Source organism: Gymnoscopelus braueri (assembly GCF_963280865.1).
Source record: "Gymnoscopelus braueri genome assembly, chromosome: 20".
Taxonomy (NCBI): Eukaryota; Metazoa; Chordata; class Actinopteri; order Myctophiformes; family Myctophidae; genus Gymnoscopelus; species Gymnoscopelus braueri.
The window spans coordinates 4,265,010-4,287,495 of NC_137622.1; the positions used below are offsets into that span (position 1 = coordinate 4,265,010).

The 22,486-nt window shown below is 42.8% G+C and overlaps 1 protein-coding gene across 1 annotated transcript; it reads right to left on the reverse strand.

The window, feature by feature from the left end:
• Window positions 1-1,899: 1,899 nt before the first annotated feature.
• On the reverse strand, window positions 1,900-21,524 carry LOC308076403 (toll-like receptor 4; the record flags this gene model as incomplete). Its single annotated transcript, XM_080416637.1, has 8 exons — window positions 1,900-2,116; window positions 2,488-2,605; window positions 2,847-3,511; window positions 14,183-14,323; window positions 17,574-17,645; window positions 19,139-19,242; window positions 20,981-21,151; window positions 21,375-21,524. 8 exons carry the CDS (start codon window positions 21,522-21,524, stop codon window positions 1,900-1,902), a joined length of 1,638 nt encoding a protein of 545 aa, XP_080272763.1.
• Between the last annotated feature and the right edge of the window lie 962 nt (window positions 21,525-22,486).

Here is a 22,486-nt window from a genome sequence, read left to right on the forward strand (position 1 = left end):
AAAGTAGACCTGCTGGTGGCACTATAACAGGGCAATGTGAAAAGGGTGGCATTTCTTCCGCGGCCTAGTGGGAATGTGCGTGCAAATTTTCACGGAAATCGCAAGCTGCTTTCATGATTTGAGACATTTTGTTCAAAACTGACCAATCCTGCAAATTTTGGAAGCCAACCTTAGCCAATCAGGATGGAATATGAAATATCGGACAGATGCGTCTTGATCACATGACTATAGAGATACTGTGTACCGATTTGCGTGATGTTTGGATAAAATCTGAAGGATTAATATCCAAAAATGTTATTGACATAAGTCGGCCTCCTGGTGGCGCTGTAAAAAGCAGATGTGAAAAATGCAGTGCAGATGTTTTTCCTTGGCCTCTAGGGAGTATGCGTGCAAAGTTTCACGCAGATCGGTGCAGTTATAGTTAAAAATGCAAATTGGCCTGTTATAGCGACACCATGAGGCTGATTTGAAAAGTTTTAAGTGGCATTTCTTCCTCGGCCTAGTGGGAATGTGCGTGTGCAATTTTATGGAAATGGCAAGCTGCGTTCATGATTTGAGGCAGTTTGTTCAAAACTAACCAATCCTGCAAACTTTGGAAGCCAACCTTAGCCAATGAGGATGGAATATGGGAAATTGAACAGATCCGGGTTGATCACATGACTATAGAGATACTGTGTACCGATTTGCATGACGTTTAATTAAAAGCTGTAGGAGTAATGGGAAAAAAATGAGTTTTGCACACATCGGCCTCCAGGTGGCGCTATAACAGGCCCATGTGAAAAATGTGGGGCAGAGGTTCTGAATTGGCATCCAGGGAGTGTGTGTGCACAGTTTTGCAGCGACCGGGCCAACGGTGCCAGAGATTAGCTGCTAACACACAGACAGGACGGACACACACACACACACACACACACACACACACACACACACACACACACACACACACACACACACACACACACACACGGACGGACGGACGGACGGACGGACGGACGGACGGACGGACGGACGGACAAGGGGCAAAACATACTCTCTCGCCATGCCTTTCGGCCTGACGGAGACAATTACATCTATCCTTTTTTCCTACTGGCCATGGGGTCTATTTGCAGAATTGCCCCTGTCGTCCAGTATCACCAGCAGACCCCATAGCATAGAGTGGAGCCCATAAGAATATCACTACTTATGCTAATTGTTGAGGTCAAAGGTGATTTTTTTGTTTTGCCAAGTCCCGGAAAAGATGTGCTGTGATTGGCCAGTACTGTCACTTTGATTGTCAGTTGTGCCAAACGCTCACCCCAAAACATGATTTACGAGACTGTGGCAGCTCGTGTGGGACAACCAAGGCATGGAATGCGTGTGTAATGATAACTAATAAGTTAATAACAGATTCTGCAAATAGACCCCATGGCCAGTCATTTGGGATCAATATAAGTATAGGAAAAAAAGGCTATATGTTATTTTAATCCGGACGTGTCCTTTTACTTAAGTGAAAGTGCAAAAGCATTGACTTTAAAAAAATACTCATATTTTTCACAAATTTTCAAACTTTTTCAGAACTAGCTGATCTATAATTGTGAGCTTGTAGATTGGCTATTTTTGAATAGACAAATTATAAAATAAGGATCAAGTGGTTAATCATTTGTAATGTTTTATTTTTGTAATCAAAATTTGCAAAGTAACTCTACTTCACTACGGAACGTAGTGAAGTAGAAGTGTAAATTTCTAAAGAATACTATATGTGCTTTGTTGCTGAAGACCCATCTTCAGCAACAAAGCACATATAGTATTCTTTAGAAATTAAACATCTGGAGCACAACATTTCACTGCTCACACGTAGGGTTATGTGGCATGGAATCAATTAAAAGGCCATACTGAATGAATACTGACAAATCTATAGATCTATAGATCTATATGTAGATCAGTGTGTGGCATGTCCAGAGCTCTGCGTAGGTTCTGCCAGAACAGTCCAGGGTGTTGTCCAGCCTGGGGCCAGCTCAGGTAGGTGTGACTCTTCACCAGCCTCCTCATGTGATAGTTGGGAGACAACTGGTGGGCTGGAATGTCCTCCACAAACACCAGGATCAGGATGTCCTTCTTTTCATCAAACAGACGGTAGCTGCACACAGGAGAGGAAAGAAAATGTACTGTCAGTCAAACTTTGTACATATCATTTTGGACACATTTTTTTTTGCCTTGATATAAGCTACATCAAAGAGGGGGCAGCGGTCGCCTAGGGTAGAGGAGCGTGCTTGTTACTGGAAGGTTCCCGGTTCCACTCCCCCTGACAGTGGACAATCTGGGTGGGCAAGTGTCTTGCGCATTGCGAAACGGGGATAGACTCCCTGGTTCTCGATACCGACAATAAGCCTCTCCGACCTACTACTGTGCAGCCCGTTTCATGTATGTAAATCTGGACCCCAGTTAAATTAGCATGACTTTGCTTTTCCCATTTCTCTGACTTAAATGTCAGAGAAATGGCCTCCCCACCTGGCCATCTGGATCTCTCTAGAGCACCATTCACTCTCCAGGTAACGACGGCTGATCACACAGATGGTCTTTCTGCTGCCATAAATGGCATCTGTAATGTTCTCTATGATGGGTTTGCCTGGAAACAAAACACAAGAACATTAATCAAACCAGATTAAAAACGTTTTCAAGAGATGGAAGGATGGATGGATGGATGGATGGATGGATGGATGGATGGATGGATAGATAGATAGAGAGATAACCATATTGATAGCCATATTGCCACTACAGACAAGGCAATGCATCAGATGACGACAGAAAGCAGTCCCTTCCTGTTTATAAGTGTTTGTGACAGAAAGAGACAAATACAGTAGATTTACCTGGTAGGAAGTCTCGGTGGTGTAGACAGAGCCTCCAGCCCTGCTCTCCCTCCAGCACTGGAAGCATTTCTCTGTACACCCAGAGCTCATCGTGAACGTTGTAGGAGATGAAGGCATCGTACTGCTGAGGAGCCCCCTTCTTTCTTTTGTTAGCGTCATAAAGGAAAGCCAGGAAGAGGTAGTAGGCATAGAGCAGATGCAACCTCAGGGAGTGGTAGGTGAAGGATGTGAGCAGAGTTAGCACAATCGCACCAGTGGAGGAAATATAGCAGATGAAGCTAGCGTCCATCCAACAGGAATGGACATCAAAGTCCAGAAACCTGGTTCCCTTTAAAGGCAGAGGATAGCCACAAGTGTAGCGATGAGCGCCAACTACCTGTGTTTGGTTGTTGTTCAGCACCCACTGGTGAAAGTCAGAATTGGAGCAATCACAAGCGAAAGGGTTGTCACTCATGTTAACATACCTGAGAGCAGGGAGAGAACTGAACACAGAGACATTGATCACCGTCAACTCGTTCCGACTCAGGTCCAGCCAAGAGAGTCGAGTCAAGTTGGCTTGTGCCAGGAAATTCAGGGACATCAGATTATTGTTGGAGAGATCGAGAGCCTCTAGGTTTGGAATTGGGTCAAATACCGCTGGCTTCACGTGTTGCAAATTATTGCTCCTGATGGTAAGAGCCTTCAGCTGCGGTGTGTTTTTAAATGTGGTGAATGTAGGATACTCGAACGGAAAAGGAAAATGTATTGTAAAGCACTTCAGGCTCTTCAGCGATGGTAAATCAGGGTTAATTGGTTTATTAGAATGATTTGTAATGGAATTAAGGAGAAAGTGAGAATTTAGACTAAGGGTTTCAAGTTCATCTAGTCCTACAAAAGCAGCGCCTTCCCACTTCACCACCATATCTGATTCCACGTCCAAGTGCTTGAGTGATTTCAGACTTTTAAAATGCCCTCTATTGAGTGATATAAAGGAATTCCTCTTTAAGTCCAAGAATTCTAGTTTCTGTAGACCTTTATTGAAGGCATCGCCAAACATCTGAATGAAATTGGCATTCATAGTTAGAACCTTTAACTCACTGAGGTGTTGAAAAACACACTGTTTGAGCGTAAAGACGCGGTTGTTATCTAGGTGAAGGTGTGTGAGTCTGGTTAGATTTAAGAAGTCTAAGCAGCCTAAAGCATTGATATTATTGGATTTCAGGTTTAGGATTTGAAGCATGGAGAGATGCTTAACATCGTCTGGCACTTTGGAAAGTTGGTTAACCCAAAGGTTCAGGTGACGCAGTTGCTTCATTTGTTTTATTGAATCCTTAAACAGGTCAGTGAGACGATTAAAGGATAGATCCAGGTTGGTTAGCTGAGTACAAGGTGACACTTCTTTACTTAGGTTGGCAATGTTGATGTATTGTAGGTCAAGTGTCCTCAGTGTGGGTATTTTGCATGCAGTAGTTAAGATTCCTCTGTCGATCCACTGCTCCATAAAAACCAGCTGTAGATACTCTAGTGAATCAAGGCTCTGTAGAGACTTTCTGAGTGTGTCAAAAGATATGGAATCACTTAGATACACCTTAGTTATATTCCTGACAAAATATTTGTCCGGTATATCCCACTCCCATCCTTTGTTACAGCAATCTGACAGGTCGATTGTCTTAAGATGTGGAAATACAGCTGTTGTGATGCCAAACTTATTAATTGACTGTGACATTACTCTCAACTCCCTGAGCTCAGAGGACATGTTTAATGGTAGATCTTTTGACTGAAAAGACACTAACTCACGAATTGAGATGTTCAGCACCTCTAGGCGTGGTAGTTGTAAGATGGTGATAATATCTGTCATTTGATGTAAGTGGTTGTACTCGATATTTAGTGCCTTTAAGTTGGTGAGTGACTGGAAGGCAGCAGGGTTGATTAATTCGATATAGTTCATATCCAAGCGCAGTAGCAACAGTTTAGACATTCCCTGAAACATATTGTCTGTCAGTGTCGTTAGTTTGTTATGGTTCATATGGAGATCTTTAAGTTCCACCAAATTGACAAAAGCCCCGTCATCTACATGAGTTATTAAATTAGAGGACAGTGTTAATGATGTAACGTCTCTGGGAATTTCATCTGGTATGTTAACAAGGTAACAATGTTCACAATCCACTGAAACACCAGCAGTGACATTGTCAGAGTAAAGAATAGTGCAGTCTTTGAGGAAGTAAGCCAGTATGGGACTAAGATAAAGCATGCACAGCAGAAATAAGAAGGGGAAACGGTGCCAGCTTCCTGTCGGTGGCATCATTGCTGTCTTCAGGGTCACTTTTGGTGAAGTAATTCAGCTGTGGACACTGGTTGGTTGATACAACACTGTTCAGAGAGAGAGAGAGATGCTTAAAATATCATAATCAAGATAGAAGGGTGCAGTGTTGAATTGTTGACTAGAACTAGCTGCTTACACATAATTATTTACAGGAATTACCATGACTAACTGTTGTTTCTTGGACACAATAATGTGCACATGTACTCTGTACAGTATATCAACATCTAGATGAGAATACAGGTTGAGACAGACCAGATTCTGAAACCCAAGGGTAGAGAACCCATACATGTTAAACACCATCTCAGTGGCCTTGGAGTTAACGTGTCTGCCCTGACTGGGAGGTCGGGGTTCAATCCCTGACGGAGTCATACCAAAGACTTCAACAATAGTAACCAATGCCTATGGGCCACATGGCTACAAAGCTACTTATTTCCTTAAAGAGATAGTTCACCCCCAAAATTACCTTTTTTTTCTATCGATTAGTCACCCCATGGAGACTCGAATTCATGGATATTTTTTAATTTTTGACCCATTCCTGAGCCGATCATTTGATGACCGGCAGCGGTTCCGGTAGGAGACACAAAGAGTCTCCTTTGTGTCTCCTACCGGAGACATTAGCATCTTTCCACCATCAAATTATTGGCTTCGGAATGCGACAAAAACAAAAAAATCACACCCAGTGTGAAGTGGGCGGTGTCTTGCTAGCTAATCACAATACTGAATGGAGTCAACCAATCATGTACAAAAAAGAAATACATTTATTGAAACACTCTTTATGAAAGTCATATTCCGATGTGCATTCCGATGTGCAACGGTTCTGTCTTTAACCATTTATGATATATCCTTTGATCTGAAAGGGCCAGTTCTAGGAAGACTTTCTATTTTCTTCTCAATATCGGTTTTCCCTTTTCTCATTTCAGCCATAGTGATCTTTGAGTTCTTTTTTACTGTTCTCACGAAATGGACAGCATCTAAGTTAAATATACTAGTGTCACATCAAAGTGGTTTTAGATTAATTTCATCATATGTCTCACTAGCCAATCACAGCATGTGGAATTGGAGCACTATGTCACTGTTGTTATTTAACAGTGGCCATCACGGTGATGGAAGCTCACTTAAAAGAATAATGTGTTTTTTTTAATACCCTTTCCACCCACAATGTGTGATTCACTTAAAAAAAACCAATAAATGTTTTTTTTTTAAGTGCATAGTCCTATTTATAGGGCTATGCACATGTGTCATGTTTCCCTAGCCAATCACAGTCCTGAATAGACTGTGATTGGCCAATCACGGTGCAGGGTTAGGGGGGTACACTGGTGGCCAATCACAGCGCAGGATTTGGTGTGCAAATATCCAAACCTCACATATAGGGGCGGTTTCACCGCCCAAAAATATCCATGAATTCAAGTCTCCATGGGGTGACTAATCGGTAGAAAAAAGGTCATTTTGGGGGTGAACTATCCCTTTAAGAGGTTAAACAATGTGAATGCAATTCATGTAAAGTGAGCAATCATCATTGACTAGAATCAACTTTGATGAGGCAGTATTGTGTCATTCTAAAAAACATGTTGTTGTTCTTTTTCATTTCCTGAAAAGTTAATATTTTGGACATAGCTGGTTTCTGCCCGACAGCAGAGATATGCTTGATACTTACATAATGTCAGAGAAAAGATGATCCTCTTCTACGAAGTGGAATCCCTCCAAAATCCTTCAAGTTCAAACTTCTAGATATAATGCAGAAAAATCCCAAGCAATTGTAGTTCCCAGGATTATTCTCAGAGCACTATGGACTTGGTACTGTATGTATCAAACATTTTCAAATATTGAATCCTACCGTAGCTCCTAGAACTTGGAGACAATCATTCTTCCTGTGTGTTAATCAGAGAGGAATGAAGCAGCATCATTTGAGAAATCATGTGACATGGGAGTCCTTTTGACCAGTGTCATCTATTAGAGAGTTACGCCAACTCCGTTCACTTCTTCGGGCCAGGTCTTCTACATACACATACATTGGCGAATAGTGACAAATCCCTAAACCGGAAGTTCATGGAATGCATTGAAGTCGACGGCTCCTTGTCACTATTTCCAGCTACATGAACCACGTGACCGACGCTGTTTCTGACCCCTCATTGGCGCAACTCTCTAAAAGAAGGCTCTGCTTTTGACCACTGATGCCTTAGATAAAAAAAATAAAAACATTGTGAACTGAATATATATATATAGTGAAGAGAAGTGAAAGAGGAAGACATGAACTTTGCACAAAAACTTTGACACGCATACAGAGATTCCATGCATTTATTGATTCATAAAGTGTACTGTATCTGCAATTCACTAGAAGTAGTAGTTCGTTGTATCGATGCAATACAATTATTGTAACGTTATGCCTATGTGTGTGTGTGCCTGTGTGTGTGTGTGTGTGTGTGTGCGCGTGTGTGTGTGTGTGTGTGTGTGGTGTGTGGGGTGTGGGGTGTGGGTTGTGGTGTGTGGTGTGTGTGTGCCCACTGCCCTCCCCACCGCTTTCCATAGCTCCAGTACAAGATAATAAAAACAGCAAGGAAAACATTACAAAAATGACAATTACAGGCACATCCATCAAACATTATAATAATTTGACTCTGCTATTACAATATCAAAACAGCAATGACTCCAGCATCCAACATTCCCTTACAATATTGTCACTGTCGGGTGGAAACCTGTCCAAAACCATTCCTTTTTTATTATTATTTAAAGCATAAATAAACATATTAAAATAGTGAAAAATCCAATCCATAAGCTCACAATGCATCCCATCGCGACACGTTGTGAGCTTGTAGATAGGCTATTTTTGTACTTTTTATTACTACTTACTATACTACTAACCTATACTACTTTTGTGCGACACTCTTGTATGATGAAGTAGGGCATTCATTTATGGAAAAATGAAGTTTAAATATGGAGATACCAGGCTCGACAGCAACAATATGAACCTTCATTGTCTCCGCCAGGCCGAAAGGCATGGCCGAGATTGCCTTTTAGAGCGCCACCAGGAGGCCGATTTGTGCAAAAAAAATACTCCTACAGATTCTGTCCAAAAATCACGCAAATCGGTACACAGTATCTCTATAGTACCATATATATTGGCAAGAGTAATCCCTCTATATAAAAAAGGAAGCAAACTAGATCCTGGCAACTATAGGCCTGTTCCCATCCTTTGTTCCATCTCAAAGGTTATAGAGCGATCAATCCAAGAACAAATCAACAGCTACCTCAGCGAGCGTAAACTGTTGTTTGAATTCCAATCGGGCTTCAGAACATCCCACTCCACTCACACATGCCTACTGTATTTGACCGATTACATCAAACGTGAGGTAGACTCGGGCAAATACTGCGGCATGGTCATGCTGGACCTCCAAAAGGCGTTTGACACTGTAAACCACGCAATTCTACTTGATAAGCTGAAGGCGTTTGGTTTTGATTGCACATCACTAAATTGGATGAGATCTTACTTGGAGGGTAGAGAACAAGTGGTTGACATCAACGGAACCATGTCCTGATCCCTCCCGGTGAGCTGCGGGGTTCCTCAAGGCAGCATTCTAGGGCCGTTACTGTTTCTTCTATACATTAACGACATGAATGCTGCCTGTAACTGCAAACTGTTCCTGTTCGCTGATGACTCGGCACTCCTGATCTCGGGTGAGGACAAGTTGCAAGTTGAGGAAGCTCTCAGCTCTGAACTCTCAAAAATCCGTACCTGACTTACCGATAACAAACTGTCACTACACCTTGGGAAAACTGAATCCATTCTATTTGGGACCAAACATTCCCTCAGTAAAATGAAGGTAAATGACTTCAAGGTCAAAGTCGATGACACAATCATCACTAGCAAAGAAGAGATGACCTATTTGGGATGTATTCTTGACAAATACCTGACAGGTGAAAGCATGGCAACAAAGGTGGTCAAAGGAGTAAACCAGAGAACCAGATTTATGGGCAGAGTTTCCTCTTTTGTCAACCCTCAGGCCCTCAGGACCCTCTCAGGGGCCCTGATTCAGCCCCTTTTTGACTATGCTAGCTCCTCTTGGTACTCCAACACCTCAGTGTCACTGAAGACTAAGCTTCAAACCTCCCAAAACAAACTGATTCGACTACTTCTCGGACTGGGGCCCATGACCCACCTCTCTCCCACTCACTTTGCCAGCCTAGGCTGGCTCAGGGTGGAAGACAGGGTTAAACAACTAAAAATGGGTCTGGTCTTCAAAATTGTAAATGCAGATTTGCCCGAAATGCCCCCTATACCCGCATATCTGTATAAATACCTTGAAAAAGTTAGTGACACCCACAGCCACGAAACTAGAGGGAGCGTAAACAACAATCTGGTACCACCCACCCATAAAACAAACATGGGCAAATTCTCCTTCTATAGCACAGCCACCAAGGAATGGAATAGTCTAACCCCATCCCTCAAAAAATGCAGTTCGCTGGGCTCATTCAAAACAGCCCTAAAAACTCATCTTTCTGGAGGCCTAAAGAGGAGCTAGTACCAGGTTCCCTGTAGACAGATGACCCCTACTTCTATATCTCCTCAAACCCAAGACTACCCCCCCCCTCCCCTTTTTTTTTTACATATTTTTTATTTCCTCATGCTTTTTTTGTATATAATTTTTATTTTTCCATGCATTCCCCCCCCCCTTTTTTTGTACATATTTTGGGCGGTGAAACCGCCCCTATAAGTGAGGTTTGGATATTTGTACAACAAATCCTGCGCTGTGATTGGCCAAAAATGTACCCCGCCTAACCCTGCACCCTGATTGGCCAATCACAGTCTATTCAGGACTGTGATTGGCCAGTGTCACATGACACATGTGCATAGCCCTATATAAGAAACCATAACTTTAAAAAAAACATAAATTGGTTTTTTTTAAGTTATGGTTTCTTCCATCATAAAGAGTGTTTCAATAAATGTATTTATTTTTTGTACATGATTGGTTGACTCCATTCAGTATTGTGATTAGCTAGCAAGACACCGCCCACTTCACACAGGGTGTAATTTATTTTATTTTTTCATGCTTTTTTTTTTGTACATAGTGGTATTTTTGGGCGGTGAAACCGCCCCTATATGTGAGGTTTGGACATCAACATTCGCTGCACTGTGATTGGCCACCATTGTACCCCCCCCCCACCCATTGCACCCCCCCAACCCTGCGCTGTGATTGGCCACCAGTGTACCCCCCTAACCCTGCACCGTGATTGGCCAATCACAGTCTATTCAGGACTGTGATTGGCTAGTGAAACATGACACATGTGCATAGCCCTATAAATAGGACTATGCACTTAAAAAAAAACACATTTATGGGTTTTTTTAAGTAAAAAAAAAACACATTTATATATTTTTTTAAGTTAGGGGTGTACGATGGTTGGTCCACAATATTACTTTTCTTTATGTGAACTTCCATCACTGTGATGACCACTGTGATCACACCGCCCACTTCACACTGGGTGTGATTTTTGGGCGGTGAAACCGCCCCTATATGTGAGGTTTGGGATTTGCACCCCCCCAACCCTGCGCTGTGATTGACCACCAGTGTACCCCCCTAACCCTGCACCCCCCTAACCCTGCACCGTGATTGGCCAATCACAGTCTATTCAGGACTGTGATTGGCTAGTGAACACATGACACATGTGCATAGCCCTATAAATAGGACTATGCACTTAAAAAAAACACATTTATGTGTTGTTTTTTTTGTTAGGGGTGTACAATGGTTGGTCCACAATATTACTTTTCTTTAAGTGAACTTCCATCACTGTGATGACCACTGTGACCACACCGCCCACTTCACACTGGGTGTGATTTTTGGGCGGTGAAACCGCCCCTATAAGTGAGATTTGGAAAAATGTACAAATATCTTGGGCAGTGAAACCGCCCCTAAAAGTGAGGTTTGGAAATGTGTACAATTATCCTGCGCTGCGATTGGCCAATCACAATCTATTCAGGATTGGCATTGGCCAGTGTCACATGACACATGTGCATAGCCCTATATAAGAAACCATAACTTTAAAAAAAAACATAAATTTGTTTTTTTTAAGTTATGGTTTTGTCCATCATAAAGAGTGTTTCAATAAATGTATTTATCTTTTGTACATGATTGGTTGACTCCATTCAGTATTGTGGTTAGCTAGGAAGACACCGCCCACTTCACACAGGGTGTGATTTTTTTCTGTATTATCTGTATTTTCATGTTGATTTTTGAACTGTTTGGTTGCTACTATATATGCCTATGAAATTAATTCAAGGACCCCAACGGAAACAAGTCCGCAAGGACTTTTTTGGCCGGACCTTTTAGACAAAAGCATTATAAATGTAACTGTGTTGTTTTACATTCTTTTGCCTAATAAAAATGTCAATCAATTCAATCAAAAATAGTCATGTGATCAACACAGATCTGTCAGATTTCTCACATTCCATCCTATTTGGCTAACATTGGCTTCCAAAGTTTGCAGGAGAGGTCCGTTTTGAACAAAATGCCACAAATCATGAACATCAGCGTGCATTCCCACTAGGCCGAGGAAGAAATGCCACCCTTTTCACATTGTCCTGTTGTAGCGCCACCAGCAGGGATAATTTAGCAAAACACATTTTTCTAACAACATGCCTCAATCATTAATGCAGTGTCCGATTGCCGTGAAAGTTCTAAGAAGAAATGGAACCCTTTTCACATTGGCTTATTATAGCGCCACCAGGAAGCCACAATAACCTACCTGACCTGGCGGAGACCTGCGCTGTGAGGAGCACCTTTTCTGGTTATTGATATGATTTGGCTGTAAATACTGATAGCATGTGATCTTCAATGGCTATGATAAAAATGTTCACAAATTATTTCAAGGAGATTTTCTTTTTTTAAATGAAAAGTAAATATATATAAGACAAGATTTAGATTTGTGACTGAAAATCATTACGCAATTAACAAGTATTCATTGTCGGTCTTAGAGATCTAGAGTATATTTAAATAACAATTTGCTTCATATAAACAAGTTAAAAAGTTGTGAGAACGGGAGGATAACTGTTGAAACCAAGATTATACAAAACAATGACAAAGCTTCACCTGCAGTCAACTGATGGATTTCAATATCTAACATATAAACACCAAACTGCTTCCCTAACACATGAATGTCACCCGGATATTGATGGTAAAACAAGGCAACGAGTGTCTTTGTTTCGCTTGGATGAAAATGAACAGGCAACACAGGAAGTTGTCAAGTAACACAAATAAATAAAGTCAGAAAAAACAAGAAAGTCGGAAAATAGTTTGATCTAAACATTGAAAAATCTTTCAAGAAAACACTTTTTTTTTCTTCTATTACCAATAGAGTTGACTTTTTTTTACGTGGATAGTTCTAGACGTATTTCATGTCCACACATCTATGTATATTTTTCCTATATACACAAGCAAAATGATACAATCACATATCAGAAAACAATGTGTGATACAGTGCTGTATGTCTTCTTTTATTTCTCTCATCCGATTATTTGGCAAAGTTCGCAATCATTCATTACATTACATTACAGTCATTTAGCAGACGCTTTTATCCAAAGCGACTTACAATAAGTGTATTCAACATAGGTAGGGAACGGAAACTACTAATCACCAGAAGTCTTAAGTGCATTTTCTGCAAAAACAAGCAACCAAGAGTATACCTAGTGCTAAGGTAAAAGTGCAATATATCAGCTACCTATTTCCTTAAACAGATGAGACAAAATAGCTAAATCAAATGAGAATGAGCTAAAACAAGTAAGTGTATCGACTAAACAAGATCCAATAAACAATACAGCAATAGAAAACAAGCGTTCGTACAACTAGTTAACAACAAGTAGGTCAGGCAGAGAGGAAGGGTAGTGTTTCCTGAAGAGGTGGGTTTTCAGTCTGCGGCGAAATATGGGCAGTGACTCTGCTGTCCTAACATCAGTGGGAAGTTCATTCCACCACTGTGGGGCCAGAACAGAAAAGAGTCGTGACCGTGTGGATCGGCCAGAAGGACCCTTGAGTGACGAGGCAATCAATCGCCCCGAGGTGGCAGACCGAAGTGGTCGGGCAGGGGTGTAGGCATCGACCATAGCCCGGAGGTAAGGAGGAGCTGTTCCTTTCACTGCCCTATAGGCTAGCACCAGGGTTTTGAACTGGATGCGAGCCGCTACGGGGAGCCAGTGTAGAGAACGGAGAAGGATGGTTGTGTGGGAGAACTTGGGGCGGTTGAACACCAGACGAGCCGCAGCTTTCTGAACAAGCTCCAGAGGTCTGATGGCAGATGCCGGAGCACCAGCAAGGAGGGAGTTGCAGTAGTCCAGGCGGGAGATGACGAGAGCCTGGATGAGCACCTGGGCTGCCTTCTCCGTGAGGAAGGGGCGAATCCTCCTGATGTTGTAGAGGAGGAATCTGCAGGACCTTGTCACTGATGCGATGTTTGCCGAGAACGTCAGTTGATCGTCCAGGGTCACACCCAGATTCTTCGCAGTCCGAGTTGAGGTCACCACAGCATTATCAATGGTGATGGCCATGTCTTGGTGCGGACAGCCCTTCCCCGGGAGGAACATCAGCTCGGTCTTGTCCAGGTTGAGCTTCAGGTGGTTTGTCGACATCCACTCCGAGATGTCAGCCAGACAAGCAGCAATGCGTGCCTCCACTTGGGTATCAGAGGGGGGGAATGAGAGGATCAGCTGGGTGTCATCGGCATATCAATTCAAATAGTGTTTATTCATAATGCATTGTCCACCTGGCCCATTGACTTCAATGCATTCCATCAGGGCTCCAGTTTGTTTCGAATGCATTATAAGTCAAATGTATCTTTATAATGCATATAATAGACATGGGTTTCATAGAAAGATTTACCAGGAGTTTACTTACTGTTTACACATCCATCCTATCTATACATAGTACAATGTACACATAAAGCGAGCTATGCAAACACACTGACAGATGTACAGAAAATGTATTAGATCTATATATCTATATGTAGATGAGTGTGTGGTGTTTCCAGAGCTCTGCATAGGTTCTGCCAGAACAGTCCAGGGTGTTGTCCAGCCTGGGACCAGCTCAGGGAGGTGTGCCTCTTCACCAGCCTCCTCATGTGATAGTAGGGAGACAACTGCTGAGCTGGAATGTCCTCCACAAACACCAGGATCAATGTATCATCTCCTCTCATCCTGAACAGGGGAGAGGAAATGAACCTTAAATCACTATTATTTGTCACATCACCGTTTACATGTGTAAAGCAGTGGATGAAATACAGTATTTAGTTTTCCGTGCACGCTCCATCATTTAGTATTCCATGAGAAGAGAGAGGGGGGCAGAGGTAGAGTGGAAGAAAAGGGAAAGAGATAGAAAGCAGGTTAAAGGGATATTTCACTTAAAAAAAAACTCTGGGTCATTTTATCGTCTACTCAGGTTTTTGGGAGCACCCCAGACAGTTTTTAAGTAGCTTGATTCTGTATTTAGATATTTGATATTCATTTTATCAGATACGCCCCCTTCCTATACAAACCCATTGTAACTTCAAACTCCATTTTAACCATGTTAGATTCATCGGAAATACCCGTCCTTGGTTCTGGTGACTGATATTGTCCTTCTAATACGTGAGGAGACCGTGTTTTTACAATAACTTTTTTCATTTATTTTCAAATATATATATAAAAACACGGCCCCCTCACGTAACCAAGGACGGGTTTTTTTGATGAATCTAAGATGTTGAAAATGTAGTTAGAAGTTATAATGGTTTGTTGCGAATGCGGAAGGAGGCGTGCGAAGCGCGCCTCCGCCCAAGTGGATCCTACTATGTAACCGTGCTCGGCTTGTGGCTCTGTGTGTGTCAGTGTGCAGTCCATGTGACTCACGCTCTCATTGGCTCGCGCCCCCATGTGACTCACGCTCTTCTGCACTGCCTGTGTGCAGCCACCAGAGTGCGCCAGAGTGCACTACAGTGTGGCTGAAATATAGCAGCTACAGTCAAGCTGCGTTCGCTTCCAGCGTTCGTGCGTCTTACTTGTATAGGTGTCTGATAAAATGAATATCAAATATCTAAATACTGAATCAAGCAACTTAAAAACTGTCTGGGGGGCTCACAAAAGCCTGAAAATGACCAAAAGTTTTTTTGAAAGTGAAATCCCTTTACATAGAACTAGAGTCTAGTTGGCGTCTCGGGCCCCCCGAGACGCCAGCCGCGACACGGGGCTTTGCGTTTGTTGGTCCCTCCGTGTCCCTCTGTCTGTGTCCGTGTCGCTGCAGCACAGAGTGGGCAGTAGAGATGGGAATTATGGCTCTTTTAAGGGAGGCGGATCGTGGGGTTTCGTTCCTTTCAAAGAGGCATTGTGAATACTGGCTCATTTATGGCTGAGTATAGATATGGAAAAATATATATAAATATGTATGTATTGATATGTCATAATAGTATGTATGTTTGTATTGTATATATCATTTATATGTGACTGTAAGTATGTGTTATTGTGTACTATAATACAGCATATGACATGATATAATAATATATTATTATATGTAATAATATATGATAATATAGTATATAATATCATTAATTACAATATTTATTATAGTATAACATATAATATACTTAATAATACATATTATTGTAATGTGTAATATTATGATATCTAACAGTTTATTGCAATAATAATTGTAGTGTGTAAATTATTTTTATATAATAACATATATGGAATATATATTAATAGCCATATACACACACACACACACACACACACACACACACACACATAGTAGGCGTCGTGGCTAATGGTGGTGAGCCAATAGATTAGCGTTATTGTTATTATTATTAGGCCTACGTCGTCTCCCCTCGCCCCCCCCAACCCCCCCCCCACGCCGCACACGTTCGGTCGCGTCGCCGTCTTTATCTGTTGTTTGTGCATAAACAAAGAAAGGTAGGCCATAATATTGTTTTGTTGTTGTTGCTGGCTGTGTGTCGATCATAGTTGAATGTGTGTGTGGAGATTTAACCTGTGCAGCTTGTTTGTATGCTTTATCCAACATGACAGGCATGTAAACAAACAACCAATGTCATTTACAACTAAACGTTGCTCTCAAGAATGTTTTTGAAAAGATTTGAAGTGAGAAATAGACGATGCAATAAGCGAAAAGTGATTCTATTTGATCGATTGAAATTGCAAAACGCTCGCCCCAAAACACAGTCGCCCCGGGGCAATTCCGGCGGTATTACAGGCAAATTGGCAGTATATAGAATGGGGGGCGAGTGTGTTTTGGGGCGAGTTTTTTTTTAGTGGGTCATTTGTTTTCCGAGGCGCACTTGTCCGCCCAGGCCAATACTTATGGAATACTTTCATTGCCGTAAGCAAGGAAATACTTCATTTTGTTGTTACTTTTGGGTAAATGTATTTATGTATTTATTACGTAGCCGTGTAATAAGCGGGATAATGGTGGTTATTCGCCCGGAAGGGCTTTAAATCTCAATAATACCTCCCCATGCATTATCCCTTGCATACTTTTGCGAGCGAAGACCGCTGATTTCAATGGCCACCGCTTCGTGTTGTTTCGGCTGTGGCCGTCGGCGTTCGGTTGTGCTGACGGTAAACGGTGCGAAGGTGTTTCCCCGTCCGGTGTGGTCGTAATGTGGTGAGTACAATTAATTATGTTGCGAGGTGGAAAATGTGTGGTGAGCAATGAGAAGTACCCTACGGCACCCGTAAATTCAGTGCGCACGTTGTGGCTGGTGTTGTGGTGACATTACATTTGTAGTTGTTGTGTTTAGTCGAAATCAATGCTGTGGGTATGGCGTCAGCGGCGAGAGGTTGAAATGCATGGAGTGGGTGTGGCGTCAGCGGCGGAAGTAGCTTTCTCCTTTATATAGAGGATATAGCGTATGTGAAAGCAGACATGTACATGATATTTAGAACTTTAGCAACATATGCAGGTGTTTTTTATGTTTATGTTACTGCAGTAACATAAACTTCAGCACAGCTTTGTTGCAGTTTGTACCAGCTCAATGTCCTTGTGGTTAGAGTGTCCGCCCTGAGATTGGGAGTTTCTGGTTCAATCCCCTGGCCGGGTCACACCAAAGATTGTAATAAAGGTACCTAATGACTCCCTGCTTGGCACTCAGCACCAATGGTTGAAATGGGGTCCCTGCGACATTCTATGCGTCATGTCCAGGGGATGTACTTGTACATCAAGCCACAGAATCAGGAGATATTTTTTCCCTAGACCCCAAATCTCTTCACCGTAAGTAGACTACAAGATCATAATGCATCACAAATATTCCCCCAGAATGGGGACGCTATAGGGTTGAAGTGGTTAAGTAGCTTCTGCCTCAGTAAAGTAGACATTATTTTACACGCACACTGTATCTGACCCGCAAAGTTAAATTAACATTCAGGATGTTGCATTGAATTGTCAGAGAAATGGCGCCCCCACCTGGCCATCTGGATCTCTTTAGAGCACCATTCACTCTCCAGGTAACGATGGCTGATCACACAGATGGTCTTTCTGCTCCCATAGATGGCATCTGTAATTGTTATGGAGACTTGTCCTACCTTTATTTTCAAGTCGCCAGCCAGCGCGGAGACGGTTAAAGTTGAGACGCACGTTACTATTCAAGGGTCCGGTTGTTTGTAATAACAGCGTTGTTTTAACAAAACAAACTTAAAAACCATCAAACGATCAGCTTCGCTGTGTAGTGTAAATAAATCAGTATAAATGTAAGTTTAGTCCAGTAAAAAGTAACAAACAAAAACTTTCTAATTTCTTCTTTCTAAATCAGGTTATATTCGTGGTCAAAAAACTGTTTGCTGCCGTCCTCACTCAGGCTCCAAACATTTCCCCCTGTCCAACTGTCTTCCGACAGTCTGTCTGACATTCCTTAATCAAGGGGTTCCCGCACCCTGTGGGTTCTATTGCATAGCTCAAGCAGCGGGGGGCAGCAACGGGTGTCCAAAACAGTAAATAAAATATAGATAACTAAATTGGCTCTAACATACCGGCCCCTAATTGTTAGCCGTCTTACAATTACTTCAAAACAAAAAATGAGCCAATAAATCAAAGCAAATGAAATCTTCTTGAAGTAGGTGCAAGATTCTGATCTCTTCAGATTTGAGATGCACCTACCCTCAGTCTTAGGTTATTCAATGTTCAGCTTCTAAGAGAAGACACAGCTTATTTACTGGTGTCTCTAAAGTACTTGTTTTAGTCCTGATCCTCACACTTCGCACAAGACCTTTTGATCCGGGTAAGGTTTCAATAATCCGGCCAAGCAGCCAGGAGTTCCTGGGAGCGGTATCGTCCATGATCAAGACTAAATCATTTTTGGCGAGGTTCCTTTTTGGTTTCAACCATTTACTTCTCTCTTGCATAAGGGGAAGGTACTCGTTTGTCCATCTCTTCCAAAAAAGGTCCGCAATATATTGTACTTGCCTCCAGCGTCTGCGGGAGTACAAGTCTACCTTTTGGAAGAGTCCTGGTGGCATGACTGGTTTTGTTTTTAGGAGGAGCAAATGGTTTGGAGTAAGAGGTTCCAGGTCATTAGGGTTGCTTGTTACCGTAGTAATCGGGCGGTCATTCATAATGGCCTCGACTTCACAGAAGGCGGTTTGTAGAGCCTCTTCATCCAACCGTTGTTCCTTGAGGACTGAAAGAAGGATTTTCTTGACCAGACGTATCAGTCTCTCCCAAACTCCGCCGTGATGGGCTCCAGTGGGAGGGTTGAAAGTCCATCTCACTCCTTCGTTCAGCATTGTATTTTGTATCTTTGTGTGATCCAATTCCTTTAGGGCCTTTGTTAGCTCTCGGTTTGCTCCTATAAAGTTGGTTCCATGATCCGATCTGAAGCTCGACACAGGTCCCCTTCGGCAGATGAATCTGCGCAAGGCGTTTATGCAGGAATCAGTGTCCAGATAGCTTGCCACCTCCAAGTGGACAGCACGGCACACCAGGCACGTGAAGATAACTCCCCAGCGTTTTACCTGCGACCGGCCCCGCTTTACCTCGATTGGACCGAAGTAATCAACTCCCACGTGAGTGAATGGCGGTTCATCTGGTGAAGCACGGTCACAAGGTAGGTCTGCCATTTTCTGTTCTCCAGGTCTGGCTTGGAAGCGTCGACAGAAAACACAGTTCTTGATTACCTTTCTGGCTAAAGAGTTTGCACAAGGTATCCAAAATTTCTGCCTGAGTCTGGAGAGCATGTGACCTCTTCCTGAGTGGCCGACCTGCTGGTGAATTTCCTGTAAGATAAGTTGAGAGATATGGGACTGTCTGGGTAGAATGATCGGATTTTTTGTTTCCATCGGCATAGCCGTCTTATTGAGTCTTCCTCCAACCCTTATGATGTCCATATCCAAGATATGGTCTAGCTTACGGATAGAGCTGCTGGCTTTGGTACATGACTTTCCTTGTTTTAACAGGTCCTTTTCTTGTTTAAAGAATCGTTCTTGCTCAAAGCAAATGATGGTTTTCTCTGCTTCAGCTAAGTCCTTGACTTTCAGGCTTGTAATTTGATTTTGATCCATCGGTTGGTCCTTAGGTAACTTGACTAAAGTCTGTTTGAACCTTAGCCGCTGTTTGAGCGGTTTGTCTGGGGGTGTGAGTATTTTCCTTTTTTGTCTGAGATTCTGTAGGAGTCCCTTGAACTTTAGTATCCAACCTACAGCTCTCTTGACTCTGTTCCAAGATGAGTAGTACTCAATGAATCTTCTAGTTGGGCTAATGTCATCCACCCTCAGAGTGTTAACGCTGATTTCCTTTCTGACCTCAGGATCATCGGGAGATATGTACTCCAGATCTTGAGGAGTTTTCCTCCATTCAGTTTCTGTTTGAAACAGAAATTCTGGTCCATGAATCCATCTTGTTGACTTTAAGAAGGCCTCAGCAGTTAACCCTCGTGAGGCTTCGTCAGCTGGATTTTCTTTTGATCTGATGAACCTCCACTGATCTTTGTGCGATAGCTCACGGATCAAAGAAGTTCTGTTAGCCACGTAGATGTTAAATCTTCTTACTTCATTTCTGATATACTTCAGCACAGACTCGCTGTCTGTCCAAAATCCTGAAGGTTTCAATTCAATTTCCAGTTCCGACCTCAACAGTCTATCCATTCTGGCCGCGAGTGTGGCAGCGGCAAGCTCCAACCTTGGAATAGTCATCTGCTTTAGTGGTGTTACTCTAGATTTCCCCATTAGGAACGCAATATGAACTTTCCCAGTTGCATTGGTCAATCGGAGGTAGCTTACACTGCCATAGCCCTTTTCACTGGCGTCACAGAAATGATGCAGTTGGGCGGTCTTAACTTGTCCAAAGTTCTTTGGCTTCCAACATCTGTCAATTTGGAATTCAGATAGTTGCTCCACCTCAGAAATCCAATTATTCCATGCTGTCACGTACACCTCAGGAATTACATCATCCCATCCACACTTCGTTTTGCAAAGTTCTTGGAGGATCTGCTTAGCTCTCAAGGTGAATGGAGACACGAATCCCAGGGGGTCGTAGACAGAGCTTACGACAGATAAGATGCCTCGACGAGTAAGGGGTTTGTCCTTGAGAGCCACTTTGAAGGTGAAAGTGTCGTTTTCGATATTCCATTGTACTCCGAGTGCTCTTTCCAGAGGAAGCTTTTCTCTGTCCAAGTCCAGTTCTTTGATTTGCTTCGCTTTATGCTCCTCGGGAATGGAAGAAAGTACCGCACGGCTGTTGCTGATCCATTTAGTCAATTTGAATCCGCCCTGAGAACACAAGTCTCTGAGATTTTCAGAGAGGGAAATGGCTTGTCTATCTGTCGCGACAGACTTGAGACAGTCATCAACATAAAAGTTCCTTTTGACTGTTCGGCTGACCTCTTCGCCAAACTTGTGCCCGTTGTCCTCAGCGGTTTTGCGCAGAGCAAAGGTTGCACATGTTGGTGAGGATATAGCACCAAAGAGGTGAACAGTCATCCGGTACTCCTCTAGGTTCTTGGTTGTGTCACCTTCCGGCCACCACAGGAACCGCAGGAGGTCCAAGTCATCCTGATGGACACGTGCCTGATGAAACATACCTTCGATGTCTGCCATCATGGCTATGCTCTTGACGAAATCTTAGCAGAACACCAACTAGTAAGTTCGCCAGGTCAGGTCCTTGCATGAGTTCACTGTTGAGGGATGTACCTTTGTATGTCGATGAACAGTCGAATACTACCCTGATAGTTTTCTTTCTTTTATGGTACACTGCATGATGGGGTATGTACCATACCTTGCCATCTTCCCGCTGAAGCATTGGTTGTGGAACCTTTTCGGCATAGCCCTTTCTGATGACATCATCCATGGAAGCCTTATACTCCAATGCATATGTTTCATCAGACTTGAACTTCCTGATCAGGTTCAAAACGCGATGCTTCGCCATATCGCGATTATTTGGCATAACCACGTTCCTGTTGCGCAGTGGAAGTGGCATGTAGTAGTGTCCATTCTGATGGGTTACAGAGCTTGTCATCAGCTGCATAAACTTGTGGTCTTCAGCAGACATGTCATTTTCCTCATAGATTTTCTCTGGGAAATCATGGTTGTACTGCTGTACTAAAAGGTCCTTCAGCACCGTGACTGAGATCCGACTGACTTTCACTTTTGGCTGTCCGGACGTCACTACAGAGGTGCGAGGTTCAAGCGGTCCATTGACCGTCCATCCAAATACAGTCTTCACTGCATATGGTCCATTATCTTGGCTATTAATGATTTGCCACGGTTCTAGTGCTTTTGGGGCATTTACTCCAATAAGGAGTTCAACTTCTGCATCAAGTTCCTGCAGCTTGGACATCCTTCAAATAAGACCACTTAGCTAGATCCTTTTGTGTTGCCATGTCTTCTTTTGACAGGGGAATCGAATTCTGGGTGTAGACATGCGGGAGTTCGATAAAAACGTCCCCATCTAAATTGCCTACCTCCAGTCCTGATAACTCATAACTGGTGACAGTCTTCTCCTGTCCCATAGTTTGCAGGAGTATTTCAGTTTTACGTCCTTTTGCGTTCAACTGTCTTTTTAGTCTTTCTGTACAAAATGTCCCAGAGCTCCCCGGATCAAGAAAGGCGTAGGCCAACACCTTTTTACTTCCTTTCATGACCTTCACTTGAACCGGAACAATGGGGAGTGCACACTCTCTGCCGGCCCTTGTTCCTATACCAGGTTTGAGTGAGATTTGAGCACTGCTAATGAAGGCCTCCTTTGGCGTCATAGCTACTCTGTTCAGATGCAAGATGGTGGGATGTCTCCCTTGACATTCCTCACATGTCATCCTTTTCTTGCAGTCTTTGCTCATGTGGCCCCTGACCAAGCATCCAAAACAGAAGCCCTTTTTCTTGAAAAAGTCT